This window comes from Uloborus diversus, chromosome 2 (assembly GCF_026930045.1).
Source record: "Uloborus diversus isolate 005 chromosome 2, Udiv.v.3.1, whole genome shotgun sequence".
NCBI classification, from domain to species: Eukaryota; Metazoa; Arthropoda; class Arachnida; order Araneae; family Uloboridae; genus Uloborus; species Uloborus diversus.
This window is the reverse complement of record NC_072732.1, coordinates 64,920,030-64,935,564: the sequence shown is the minus strand read 5'-3', so window position 1 is coordinate 64,935,564 and position 15,535 is coordinate 64,920,030. Positions and strand designations below refer to the sequence as shown.

At 32.8% G+C, this 15,535-nt stretch overlaps 1 protein-coding gene across 1 annotated transcript in view; it reads right to left on the bottom strand.

Moving 5' to 3' along the window:
- LOC129216343 (adhesion G protein-coupled receptor L2-like) overlaps window positions 1-15,319 on the bottom strand; it is a 93,250-nt gene extending 77,931 nt beyond the window's left edge. Inside the window, 1 exon segment of the mRNA XM_054850556.1 lies at window positions 15,021-15,319. Coding sequence (XP_054706531.1) covers window positions 15,021-15,093 — 73 coding nt within the window. The 5' untranslated portion in view covers window positions 15,094-15,319.
- Between the last annotated feature and the right edge of the window lie 216 nt (window positions 15,320-15,535).

The window sequence follows — 15,535 nt, the reverse complement described above, 5'->3', positions numbered from 1 at the left end:
TACCCTAAGCTAATATTTTTATCATGATTTACTTGCAATTATTACATGTAAATGGAAAAATAAGTAAATATTTTACATAAGTAAATAAACTTACTTTGAGAAAAATTATAGTTAATAAAGCAATTACAAAATTTAATGAAAAATATCGTATAAAATGGCATTTTTTTTTTTTTTTTTTTGAATAACTAAGAAAAACTTTTTGATTTCGAAAAGATAAAAATTTCTGGGGACCGGTCAAATTTTCCGCTACTTGACTATTGGTTGATATTCTCTGCTTTAAATTTCAGTTACTTTACTCCACTTATAAAATTAGTGGCTCGCATGATGAAAGAAAAGAAGTATTTAGCACAAACGATGAATTACTATTGAATAAATTATACTATCGACGGTTCAATGAGTCTTGTTGGTAAATCACAAAAATGTTCCCTTTACTAACGAAGGAAAAATTCATTCATTTTCATCCAGTTACTAAACTAAATTAAACCCGTTCCACGCATCACTTTTTAAACACAAGTATGTTTTATTTTGTTTTTCTTTAAACCCAATAAAATAAATAATTTATTTGAATAAAAGAACTTACTTAAAAAGAATTAAAAACAAATTTTGGTTTTCGATTTTTTAAAACATCTAAAATGGCATTTTTGTTCGAACTTTCCGCATTAAAAACGCATAGAAAGTAGAATTCAAGTAAATGCTGTTAAAAAATAAAAAATAATCTCGAGATTTTGTTTTAGTTGAAGTAAAATTTTCGGAACAGGTAGCTGTTTTCCAAATTATTACTCATTTAGTGAGACTCTGTTAATTATATTAAGAGTAATTCTCACTAAGAAATGGTTTGGTTTTAGATGAAATCAATCTGAAAGCGATAAAAAGAAGAAACATTTTTTTTTGCTTTATTATTTTTTTCTGTATTTTCCACAAACAACGATGAACTAAAGTAGCACATTTATGCACCGTACAAATGTTGACCAAAATTTTGTACCAACAATGTTGGTCTTAAATTCTTCTTTATGCATGAAGTTCTGTAATACGGGAGGGTGCGAATTGCAAGGTATTTTATGAGCAGCTGATTTAACGTTTTACAAAAATTGAGCAATACGCTAAGTTTATGCTATAAAACATTTTCATTGTTTTAAGATCTGTTGTTGGACACAACAAATGTTTCATTTTAAAGAATCGATACTGTTCTTGGTTTAAATGACCGGTTTGAAATTTCACACGGAAAGCGAAATTTCTGGGATTCAGAACTTTCTGCATTGGATGATTTTTATAAATTTCAGACAGAAGACGCAGGATGAAATTATGAAAATAGTTTTAGCTGTCGGGCGATGTTTATGAATTCCAAACAGGGATTAATTTGCATAGGACCTCACGGGTGCTGAACTCTGCGCTTCTTTTGAATTTTCAGCAAATTGTAACATTTGAGGTGAAGTTCAGGCCATTTACGCATAAAAATAAGTTGTGGGGACTGAAGGACTCCTGTACTTCCTTTGGAAGAAATTAAGCCCTCATTCCAAGTAAGAATTTTGTATGTTTTTAAACTTCAGAATACAGTACAATGATTCAAAGCCAGATTCTTCCGTAGGGGAAACTAGGGAGACTTGACCCAATTTTTCATTTTCCTTTTTATTAAAAATATTTTTTGTAGAATTATCGGAACAAAATAAAAAAAACAAACATAAAAAGTTTGCCCTTTTGCGCTTTATTATGGGTAAAAATAATAGCATAATTCTAAGTAGAAATGGTACAAAAAAATTATATTCATCAAATCTGCTCAAAATGGGTGTCATTCTCAAAAAAAAGCAGGAGTTTTGTTGCTGAGTTTTAAAAAAAAATAAAAATTTCTCCTAATAAGTTGAATACTTAAGATTAAGTTAGATCTATCCTTAAGTAATAATGCTATTATAGTGGTCCAAATCAAGCGAGCAAATATTCTAATTTTTTTAAATCACATTGTTAGTGCCGCATCCAAGAAGAAACTGTGTCCACAGATGCGATGTCCACAGATGTGATAAAAACAAAAATTTTCTACATTTAGAACATGTGCTTTTGAAGTTTGAATGTTGAAACAAATATTTTACATTTAATATTATCAATTCATTGAATTATTGTATTATCTTACCTAGTTATTTTAAATCTGTATGAGCCACAGATGTGATGAGTTGATCTTTACTTTTTATAAATCAAGGACAAAAACTTTAAATAAAGTAACAGAAATCTCAAAGCAAGCTTCTGTTTCTGTACCATTAAGCAAAATGGCTTCTTGAGAATTCATCCCTCAACCAATACAGTTTGGAGCCGCAACCTGGAGGAATTTATTGGCATTTTCTTTTCTGTCTACAGATGTGACTATTTTTCTGGTTACAAGCATTAAACTTGCAATTAAATAAATATAAAAATTAAGTTTAACTTTTGAGAAGTGTGTACTAAATGTGTACTTGATCGAAAATATAGCTTAAATAGCTAATTTCTTGTTTGGTGCATGAAATATAAAATATGGAAACAAAAAAAGATAAGTGGTGACAGTCCACGGATGTGATAAATCACATTCTGTGTCCAAAATTTAAACAATAAATAAAATATTTTTTTCTCATTTATCAACTTCAATATATTCCATCAGTTGTATTAAAGTGTTTTATTCACTTGAATAATTTTCTAAACTTTTATTCTTTATAGTAAAAACCAGAAACACAAATTCCCGATTTTTCTGAGAATGAGCCATGGGTCAAGTGTCCCTAGAAATAGGTAGACTTGAGCCAACACCTAAGAAGACATGACCCCCCTCATGAATTTAAAAGATTCATCGATATTGAAATCAAAAACGCAGGTTTGGTGGTGTTTTTTGCTTTAATGAGTGATACTTGAAGCGAATGAACAAATGTTTACTCTTTAGGTGAACTGTTACAGATTTTTTTTAAAAATAAATCTTATTGCACATCAGCAGAAAAGCAGAAGTCTATTTCAAAACTTTATCAGCTAAGACCTAAACAATATTTCAGTTATTTTATTAAGAAAAAAATCATTGGGATTAAAGATCATTAGTATTTTAGTTATTTGTCAAATAAGAACAATTTATAAGATCAAAATATTGTAGTTATTCATTAAGCAAAAATCAAAATCCCCCCTTCGTGTCACAATATTAAACATATTGCTTAAATAAAAGCAAATCATTAAGGTTTCACTCAATATTTTAGCTATTCATAAACAAATATTCATTGAAAAAACATCAAATTATTCTTTGATTCAAGTCTCCCCAGTTAGTCCCAAAGCTCCCTAAGTAGCTTTCCCTTGTTTACCTTAAATTTTTAGCAACTTAGATCAATACAGGATGAGTCAAGAAAAAACTTGGACAAGGTTGGCATTATCCGAATGGAAGTAAACTACTTTCTTTTTAATGAGTAGGACTCGACCGATACATCGGCCTGGCCGATGCATCGGCGCCGATGGTTCAACAATTTAGCCATCGGCATCGGCATCGGCGGCCGATGCTAACTTGCGGGAAACATCGGCCCATCGGCCTTAAAAAACATCGAAAAGCCGATGGAATTGGCCGATGTTTTTGAAAAAAAAAAAACCTTTGCTGTTTTACTTTTTAATACAAAGTAAATGGAGTTGTTGTTTTCACATAAAACTATTTACTTAAATTTCAGTATGAATATCTATTTTTAGTCATCCCTAGAAGAGTTTTTAATACTACATTCCGGTACCAAACAAGTTAATTATTGCGTCGTTTCTTGCAGCAGGATGTACGTATGTATCTGTCATAAGTCATAACTCAAAAATGATAATCTTAGAAGGTTAAAGTTTTGTATGTGGGGTCTGCGGACGTTCCAGTTGTGCACTTCCCTTTTTGTTTTCGATCGGGTGTTCTGAAAAGCCTGTTTACTCATTTTTTTGTGGCTATTAATTATTTATTTCAATGCAAAACTAATATAGCGTCTCAGACTGACGATCATTTGGTGATATATTGCTGAATTGGGGACCATGGAAACAAATATGCGATGGCGAAACAGATTTTTGTGTCATTTTATTAAATTCCCGTTGAACAGACGGTAATTTTTAATTTTTGGATATTTGTAATATGAATCACAGTAATGCAGTCTTTTCTGTATCGCTTCGGCGGAGTTACAAGTTTGGAGCCCGTCGAAATACATTTTGGGGATCACAGAAGTTGTAAAACATTTATCATTCGCATTTTTGTAACTCCTTCGGTGGCCCTATGGTTATGGGGCCTCTCGCGCAATTGCAACATTTGCTATATTTTAAATCCGCCATTGCACGTCAAAACAAACTCGGGTGAAAGTTTTGAAAGGGTTCTCTGCTCAATGTTTATGATTATTTTGAACTCTATTTTTACGACTATTTTTTGAATTTCCGAGAACACTTGCGTGCCCCTCCTCCTACTCCCTCAATTTCTGAAATTAAACTCTAGTTGTACTTCTGAGTTGTTTAAAACTAACACCATTCATAAAATTAGAGTTTTTTTTTTTAACTTTATCTATTGTTTAGAAAGAATTTAAGGCATTAATGTAAGAAATTGATTAAAGACGTTTTGAATGGTGACATAATTCGGAAATCAAAGTGACTTTTGAATTTTTTTTTTTTTTTTTCCGGAAGTGCTGAAGTAGATTCAGAAACTCTTCCGAATATTGGTGGTAAATGTTCTGCACTGAAAAAATGAGGCAGAGGATGGGGCCGAAGTGTGATTTACTCCAAAATCAGAGGGTGACCCACCCTAACCCTACCTCGTCGTTTCAAGCATTTTTTAAATAAATAGCGATTATTTATTTTGGTCAAGAAATGTCATTTTGCGTATTTCTCATACTTTAACCTATATTTCGGAAATTGCCATCTTTTTTGCATCATTAATAGCGATTGATTTTTTTTCTGTTGTAAGTAACTATTTTTTATGTATTTATATAAAATCAATGAATAAGTTATTTTCGTTTTTTATAGAAAAGTTTCAAGGATTTTCTATTATGCAATTTTTCAAATTTCAGTAAATTATTGTTAAATTCAAAAATTTAATTTGAACTTGTTTGTCAAGCTTCATAAAAGATTAAACAATCAAATTGTTCAATACTATGTGTGCAAACATCAGATCAAGTAGTATATGTATTCAGTTATTAACTTGGTGTAAATATTGAGTTTGTTTATTGTACCTGCGTTTCAAGAACCTTGTTCTTTTCATGGCTATTTTTTTTTTCCAGCAAAATGTATATCACTGTTATAGCTTTTATGAAAAATGCAAACTTTTCTATTCATAAATTTTAAATAAGTATAAAAATATTACTATTTTGATTTAATATTGTAATTTATCTGTTACCTTTTTTGTTTAATTTGATGACTAAAAAATGTCTACGTGCAATCTTTCCACTTTAATTGCGTAATTTGTTGACAGTTTCATAGTTCTATTCTTTTTTTTTTTTTTGAATGATTAAACAACGTAATTTATTTTTTTTTTAAACTATGTTTTAGTGTACCTAAATCCATACATTATTACAACATTACTGAAATCTTAGTTATATGCTCAATTTAAAAAAAAGAAAAACTAATCAATTGGTTATTAAACAGTTTCTTTGTTTTTCGTCCTTCTTTTTTTGGCTATTGTTCTTTCTCTTTCATCATACAGCAGTCAAAAAATGAGAAGCATAACTACACCCTATACATATTGTACGTCGTACGATGCAAAAGTTCGGGGACTTATATATATTTATTCTGGGTAAGTATAAAATCTTACCCAGAATAGTTCACATTACCGAAGCACATCCACCTTCAAAAGGTCGCCTTAAGGGACTACGTACTTCTACCAGTGTTCATATAACTTTTGGAAACACTCCTGGAAGCCATTTTTCGCTACCTTCTATGATGCAGCTTCATCTTCTCCTGACGGAAAAAAGCGGCGTATATGCAAATGTTTTTTTTGCTGGGAACAGGTAAAAGTCACACGGAGCTAAGTCCGACGAAACGTTGTTATTTGTTTTTCATATCAGAGTATTGACCAATCGAACCGTGCATCCTCAACGTGAAAGTCGCCTTCTTCCCCACGATGAAGTTAAAGCAGCAGCGCAAGAGGCCTTACAGGAAATTGCGAAAAATGTCTTCCAGGAGTGCTTCTAAAAGCTATACGAACGTTGGCAGAAGTGCATAATCGTTCAAGGTGACTATTTTGTAGATAGATATATGCTTCGGTAATGTGAACTATTCAGGGTAAGGTTTTATACAACTTGACCTCGAACTTTTAGATCATACTACGTAGAGTTTTCAATTTACTATTTCATAACGTTTTTGAGTGACGCAAGTTTACGCGCATGAAGACATCACAAGAGAATTTGCGATAATTAACTGAGGAGGCGTTCAAAATGGATATTTGGTTATCTATATGTTCTTAGGTGCATATGTATGTACAGATGAGTCGAAAAAACCTGTGAAGTATAAATTTGGCGATAGTAAAATAGAAATTTAGGTCGAAATCTGATTTTTTTTTGTGATTACAATTTTTTATTCGTAGAAAGGAAGTAAAGTGAAATGAATCAATGATCCTTTAAATCCCTGACAATCTTATCAATTTCTTTCTTTTTTTTTTTGTTTTTTTTTTCCATCGGCCAACGGCATCGGCCATCGGCCATCGGCAATCGGCCATTTGGAGGAAAACAATCGGCCATCGGCCATTTTTGAACAATCGGCCAACAATCGGCATCGGCCCATCGGCCAAAAAATGCCATCGGTCGAGCCCTATTAATGAGTGCCTTTATTTTTTTTTAGTCTCTTACTTTATTAGAAAATAATTTACAATATATCTCCTAGTTTATGTATTGGTTTTGGGTTTTCTTACAATTTAAAGCAAAAGACCTGCTTTTTTAAAGTTGTTTAAGCAAGGAGAATGACAGTTCGCTTGCTTGTTGTGCCTCGGAAAACAGTATTTGATGCAGTATGCTTTTCAAGTGGGTTGGAAGTGATAGTCGACTTCTAGGAAGTGTAACAGTGAAAATTTCCATTAATCGTCAGGACATCCAAGAGTGAGTTTAATGAAATCCTTGGGTTTCCACGAAAGAAGTCGATAAACGGGGAATTCGTGACCGATTTGTACGACTAATGAGCAAAAACAGATCTTGGACAGAAGCTTTACGAGTTCCAAAAAGTTCAGCCTTTTGCTGAAGAAAACAAATTTGTATGCCAGAAACGTTTGGGACGGGAAGTAAGGCTTCACTGATTTACCATTCAACCAACTCATAACCCCCAGAACGATGGGATTTCGTCTGTAAACACTCCACAAGGGCAGATCCAGGAAATGTTCAAGGAGGGGGCGATTTTTTTTACTGTTTACTGTTTGCAACTTTTATTTATAAAAATTTTCGAAGGAGTGAATTAAACCCCTTCTTTTACCTTTGCGTAATTAAAGGTGTCCTGCAGTTGTGTTTCTTCCGAAAAATATTCAGGGGAAACCCTTGAACCTATATACCTCTAACATCATCTAAGATCGTCTAAAATTGAGGTTTTGGAACTTCAATTTCGAAAAAAATCCAATAGAAAATTCTGGTCCCAATCTCCAGAGCAATAAGAGATGGGCTACAATTTCGTTTTCAAGGCTTCAATTCCATAAGAATTTCGGGGAAGAGCTCCCTTTCTCTTAACACCAACGAAGTTTGTGTAAAATTATCATTTTTGGAACTTAAATATCGAAAATATACCTGAAGAAGGTTCACGTATCTCGCTCAAGGAGAGGGGCGATCGCCCCCATCGCCCCTCCCTTGTATCCAAAATTGTTGCCAAGCACCTTAGAAAATGTTAAACATCGCCAAAATTCGAAGTCAGGCTTGGTCTGTGATGGAATAAGCACAAGCGACAAAAAATCTCTGATTTTTTGTAGATGAGAGCCGTAAAATGAATCAAAAAGTGTACTGGAAGGACATTTTAAGAAACTGTTGTCCTTCCGTGGGCCCAAGAGCATTTCGACATTGTAGACTGGACATTTAAATTAGACTCGTTCATATTGTCAGAAAGACAAGAGTGGTGCAAGGCACATTGTTTTTGACATGATATCATCTGTAGAGTACACGCTCTACTCGTTATCTCATTTATTAACTGTATGGCCTATTTTAGAGTCAAAGGTTTACCATAAAATGCACAAATGTTTGAAATCTCTAAACCAATTGTTTTAGAGGGAATAGGATTGATTAAAAGTAAAAGACCTGCGTCCTTGGGTGAAAATTTTAATAAGCAGTTGCACCTTTGTATCACTGCAAAAAGCGACCAGTTTGAATCTAATTAAATTTATTGATTGATAAAGTCCTACTCAAAATAGTATTTTTTGTGTTTTTTTAATTTATCTTTACTAATAATAAAGCTGAAAGTCTCTCTGTCCGGATCTCTGTCTGTCAAGATCTCTCTCTGTCCGGATCTCTGTGACGCGCATAGCGCCTAGACCGTTCGGCCGGTTTTCATGAAATTTGGCACAAAGTTAGTTTGTGGCAAGGGGGTGTGCACATCGAAGCGATTTTTCAAAAATTCGATGTGGTTCTTTTTCTATTCCAATTTTAAGAACAAAATTATCATAAGATGGACGTGTAAATTACGAAATTATCGTTACGTGGAACCGTAACACGGGCACAAGCCAATTGGCGAGAAAAATTCACCATACATTATTTGTAAATATGCAGGCGAACCAAAAGACCTTTTAAATTTCTATTACGGGCAAAGCCGTGCGGGTACCACTAGTTTTTAATAAAGTTACATAGAAAATTGCTTGTTCGGGTGTTTTGCCGCACCCTGTAAAATCAAATCATTAGGCCTAAATCACAATATTTTATCTATTCAAAAATGAAAATTCATTGAAAAAACATCAAATTAAACAAAAACATCAAATGAGTCTTTGGGTCAAGTCTCCCTAGTTAGCTTGTGTCAAAGCTCTTTAGTTAGCTTCCTTCTGGTTACCTTAAATTTTTAACAACTTCGATTAAAGTTATATAAAACTACTGTATCTCAATAGATAGCTAGAAAAGTGATTAAAACATGCATACTTTTAAAATTCATTTCCCTCAAAACTGGAGGTTAAAATCTGAAAAATTCCAAAATCTTCAAACTTTACTCCCTGCAAAATATTGTCGGGTGGTTGATCAACCCAAAACAGGAATAAAATTTTCCCTAAATATCCTTTTCATGGAAAAAATCCCCATGAGTCAACTCTCAATATGAGTCAAGCCTCCCTAGTTTCCCCTATTTTGGAAATTCCGATTTTTAGATAATTAGCATTTTGCTTTACATATGATATTAATTTCCTCGCCCCCCCCCCCCGGAATTCATTCTTTTTTACGTTGGAGCACGTTTGAAGTACGAAAACGTAGATAGTTCAATAAGAATATTTTTAAAGAAATAAAATAACTTTCGTCTAAAAAAATAAAAAATAAGAAAACTTAAAAGTATCCAGGTTATTTGACACTTCTTTTGAGGTAGTTTCACCAAAGATGTCCATTACATGTTGCATTTTATTTTTATATTTTTTATAATGCATTTTCAATAACATTTTCTTTTACTTTGTAAACACATCAGTTCTTATTTTATAACAAAGTTCTTATCTTTGAATCCTTTGATATCATCATGTAAAGAAGTTTTACGAGTGGAACCTTTTCACACACTAGCACAACAAAGTTCGGCACTTTGGAGGATGCGTGACAAAACCTATGCGTGGTGTAAGACAAAGACCTTGTAAAGAGTACGTAGCAGGTACGGGGAGCCAGAAAATCCAACATAGCCAACACAGAACATAAACCACATTTTTGCGACACATGCAATATCTAAAAAGAAGAAAGTTTAAATGTCGGCTGACACTAAGTCCAGATTTTGGCGAATTCCGAAATTTGGCCTGGCGAATTTGAATCTGTGTACTATATGTTTTCAGACATAAAGCAACGTTTTTTAATTTTATAGAACTATTTAATAACTAAGAAGAATTTCAAACAACCCTGTAATAAATAAATAAAAAAAAACAAAGATTTTCTGCAAGGAGAAATAAAAAATATATATGAAATTTGTAAACATTGATGTTCTTGATTAATGTTTGTTAATCAATATTTAAAGCCGATGATAATTTAAAAAAAGAAGGTATATTTATACAAATGTACTTTACTTAGGAGAAACATATCACTAACATTTGATGAATAAATGGATAGAGAGTTGAAATAGGGAAATTCCAAAATAAAAATTTATTCTTTGAAAAATAAAACATAAGGAAAAAATAAAAACAAAAAATAACTGCATTTAACAACTAATGTTAAACAGCCGAAAATGTGCAAATAATATTATTATTTAGAACAAATTATTTCTCAAGAAAAATTTAGATAAAGCTTTGTAAGCAGTTCGAAAATTCACTACAAAAGCCTTTCCAGTCACGCTATTCCGAAATTTCAAACTGTAAAGGAAAATAATGGCAGGTTTTTACAAATTAGTAAACACCAAAAGCCATCAACACCATCTGTAATAAAGCTGTTGATCGGTTAAAAACAACCGTTTCATATTCAAATCATTTTCATCTTCCTTTTATTTCCTCCAAAAAATTTGATTTTACGATCAGGCTTCGATAGCCTTTCTTTTCTTTTGGAAAATGAAAAAATATTTTTTCAATTTTTTACCCACAAATTTCTTATAAAAAAAACTTATTCGATAGTGTATTCAGACCATTGAATGAAGCACAATTTTATTTTCTGAAACTTTAGTATCAGTAAAAAAAAAAGTACATAACATTGAAAACATTTTTCTTGACATTTGCAACTACAACGAAAAACAGAAAAAGCTTGATTCCTTTTCATTTTTTTTCTTTGGGGGGGGGGGTCAGATTAGTAGCGTAATTACGGGGTCTGGCGAACTTAAGAAATTTCGCACCCCCTCCCCCGCAGGGTCGCTTCGATGGGAAGACACCGGAGGTCACCGTGACTTCTCATTTTTTTTGGGGGGGGGGAGGATATGGACTAATTGATTTGACAAATTAGGAGACAGTATTGCAACTTAAAATATTCTTTTTTTTTAAATAGTTTTTAATGATGTTCTTTCGCAGTAGATGTAATGTATGTATGTGTGTGCATGCTCGAATTTTATCATTCGGTAAAATTTCTTTCAAATTCTATGATCAAAAAAATAAAATAAAATAATAGTAATAATCTCTTTAAAAACTTTTAATCAGTCGAAATGCCGCCCCTCCCCCCTGACTGCTGTGCTCCTAGCGAGAGCCACTCCTGCCAACCTTTGGTTACGCTACTGGGTCAGATTAAAACAAGGTGCACCAAACCAGGGAGTAGTAAACACCCCCAAAAGTGGAGAAACAATCCATTTTTTGGTTGCTTCCGTTTTGGAATTTTTAAAAGAAGTTTGTTGCCAATTCATCAAAGAAAAAACTGTGAAAACCTTTTTTTTCCCTCCAACAAATTACGAACTGTTCATTCACTGGTCATCTACCCCATTTATCAAAATGCAAGAAACCGATGGAATGCAAAAAGGCCCTGAATTTTTCAGCTGATTTTAGGCTGATGTTCAGGTCTTCGACCGGAGAAGTTGAGTAAATTGAGGTGTGGTTAACAATAGGTTTTCTTCAAAGGAGAATGCCATAAGGGATCTAGTTTTTATGGAAAATAATTTGGATATTAAGTACTCGCAAATATCCAGAGACATGAATATGATATAAATGTGAATAATATGTAAGAGAGGTCAATATAATGAATTTAAGGATAGTGGTCGAGATTCATTTCCAAAAAGTTCATGAAGACGAACATTAGAATTTCGTGTCTGGGTAATTGCTACAACAGTAACAAAATTTCATATGCTTACAATTAAGTACTTCTGATTAAAACTATCTTCTGGATAAAAACAACTGAGGATATTGTAAGAAACCTAACCCAGTGGCACGACAGTGCGTGAGGGCCCAAGGCCTACTGTGCCCATCTCATCCCTACTGGCCAGGGGCTCTGGGATGCTGGGAAGATGTTCCTGTTAGATGGGCAGCCGAACGCGGAACCCCCAGGGTTTATTTCCCAAGTACTATTGGTACTTATTTTACCGATCCACTGAAGGGATGAACGGCTGAGAGGATATTATGCAACTAAATAAGATGAAGAATATTTTGGACTTATATCACCGTTTCTCAAACGCTTACTTTATATTAATATTTTCGTTTATAATCCAAATTGATCAGAAGTGCATATCCTAATACCAAAGTCAATGACGTATTCTCTCAACTGCTATGGAGATCAGGGGGTAAGAGAGGGCACCCCCAGAAAAAAAAGTTTAAAAACCCTGTAAAATCAATTCCCTAAAAATTTCAACGGCGAAGTCTGCGCCAATCTCCTCTCGTGGTCTCGTGGGTCCGTCCCTGAACTAATTTCTCTCATATTTAGACCAGACAATTAGCTAATCATCATTTTGGAAACGTACCTTTTCATTGCGTTCGATTTAATTATTGAGAGATATATGGATGCCGCAATTGCCAAATCGATTAGCTCCACTTAAAAAAAGAAAAAAAAAATCCTCATTTCTGCTTTAATAGAGCTTTATCAGTGCTTAGCATGTAAATTTATATTAAAGTTTTGGTTCAGTAAATTTCGGACCATGTGATGGCAGAAAATGTAACACGGGGGGCTATTTACTCCTATGGATAACACCATCTTCTTCATAACTATTCTTTACTTTTTTTTATGAAGTTATAGTCGATTTGGCAAGTGACCATATAACTTAATTAGACTGGAAATTACGACTCATGTTGAAGTTGGATTGATTGCCTTTCGAAATAATTTTTATGTGTTTTTAATAGTTTTGGCGGAAAGCTTTAATCGAGCGATACATAGAGGGAAAATAAATTTTGTCCGAACTAGTGATAATAATTAATGTACGTACGATGACTAATTTTAAAATCATTCAATATATTGAAGTACGCGTTAGTTTTCTTACTGCCCTATGTTGAATATGTTGAGTTTTAGCCGCGTGGGTAAAGGGCACAAGATCCCGTTGAGATCCTTCCCTTTACAGTTCGAAAGTTACATTTTTAATTGAGAAAACAGAAATTATTTTTAAAAGGATACGCCAGTGTCTAAACAACTTCATGTGTGTATAATTCTATAAGTAATGAAATTAAGATGAAATCCCTGTTACTTTTACGTGCATTTCTAAGCCCTTGGATATTGCTGTTCTAAGTTTGCATACCCCATCAATACCCCAAAAATCTTGCACGAAGTGTAAGACAAAACTTAAGAAAATAGATTTTCAGGACTAAAATGACAAAAATTATCACTGATAATTCAAAAAAATGTATATAGAATTCAAGACTCTAGGTAATGTAATCAGAAAACATTTTTTCAAGGCTCTCAGAAATTCATTGAAATTTGGGGCTTCTTTTTAAATGTAACAAAGTAAACTTAAAATCAAATAGAAAACAGCAATATAACATTTTTTTCTTATTGCTTAAACATTTATAAAATTGCTGTTCTGAAATTAATTTCTTGCACTCAAATCTTTTCTGCTTTTGGAAACGAAACCAACAATTTGCGCAAGGACCGACTCCACCTTGTCTTAATGTCAAGCACTTAATTTAAAACACTTCCTTTATTTGATGCAACATGCATTGAAATGTTTGAAATAACAGTTCCAGTAAAATATTTCAGAGACATTTTTATAATGATCAATATGAGGTAAGTAATCATTATTAATGTTTTGTAACGTATGCACGAAATACCATGTTCGCTTCCGTAATAAAATGACGACGCAACTCGAGATACTTCTGCGGATCCAAAGCATATATTTCGCAAACTCACACTATTAAAATTTTATACTGCTGCAAAACTAGCTGCTTGATGATTCAGCTTTTTTAAATGTGTTGACCGTTCATACATTTTGAATCTTATAAATCTCTCCATTAATTCGTCGCCTTTTGTTAAAAGCTTCGAAAATTAAATGAAAAGTATGGTAACTGCATTAATGTTATTTATTAAGAACAAAATGGATATTCCTCCATTAATAAAATAAAAATAATCATTTTTTGTTCTTACAAAAGAGAGGAATATTTACTTATTTACTATCAAGTAAAATTTAGTAGAAGCTAATGCGGAATGTTAAGTTGGGAAACAATAATAATTGTAAATGACTATAAAAATGCAAAATTAAAAAAATAATTTTTAAAAAATTAAGAAAAAGTACCAAATAAGGTATTTTAATGTTGTTTGTGTTTATAAACAGAAGTTAGATAACGACAGGCGTAAGTAATGCGGCTTACTTACGATCTATTTCAGAGGGCTTTTAAAAAGGTAAGCAAGGATTTAAAATTCAAGTCAGAAGAAGTATTAATGACAACTGTGGACCCCCGAAAATCAAAGTTACCTCGGGGTCCTACTAAGATTTGTCGGGCCCATTTGTAATAATTATTACATTTTCATCATATCTAAAATTCAAGAGAAAATATTGTGAATATACCTTTGAATCATTAAAACTATACATGCAATGTGCTACTAAATTTTGTCCGTATTTTAATTTCTATTAGTAACAGGTACTAAAATCTATTAAGTGTTTAAAGGATCAAAATTCAAAAGTATCAGTATTTTTTTTTAATTAATCCAATCACAAAACTACAAGCTATGATAACTTGTCTTAAATCCCTAACTAGTACAAAAAATTTTCAAATTCAAAAAGTTTATAAAAATTAAAAAATCAAAATGCACTTTTTGAGTTACAGTTTTCGATTTTTAGCATGAAAAATAAGGTCTCATAACGAATAAAATTCTTGCAGAAACGTACGTCTAAGTCTGAAAATCTTTTTCAAATTTATGTCTCGCGATATTTTGTTTAGCAGCTGTATTTTAGACGTGTTACAAATGTATATATACATCAATTCCAATCGAAGGCGAAAATTATCTTACTTTATGACAAGTTTTCCTCACTTGTCAATCATTTTTCTTTTGTCGAATTCATGATGTCATTGTCAGATTCAATCAGCAAAGACACTTTAAAAAAAAAATAAAATCATAATATTTTTTAATGAGACTTACCTGTTTCACAAGTGACTGGTGTAAATATCCACCAAAAACAGAACGCTGAACACAAAAGCAGAATTCCTGGCATATTTCAAAACACTTTTATGAAATTAAGCAGGCGCTCGTAGGTTTGAAATCCCCCGAAAACATATAGCTACTCCTTGTGTATAGCTGCGGCGCTTCCTCTCCGCAAAATGGGTGATGTCAGAAGATTTTTTTTACTTTCTCTCTCTCTCTCGGTCTTTCACAGCAGCTTGTATTCCTTTCCCTTTTGTTATTATTTTTTTTCTTTGTATTCCCGTGCGCTATGCGGTATCTTTATTGGCAGCAGTCAAACAATACAAACCGTGATTTCTCGCATGCAGTGATAACAGACGTATCGTAGGGGGCGCTGATGTAACTCCCGTGGAGGAAGAGAGGGAAAAATTTTCCTACCTTGCTTCTGTTTACTAATTACGAAACTTGCTCTTTGATTTAGGATGGGGAAAATCTATATTCTGAGGTCCTTGTGCACTAAATCTTTCAACGAC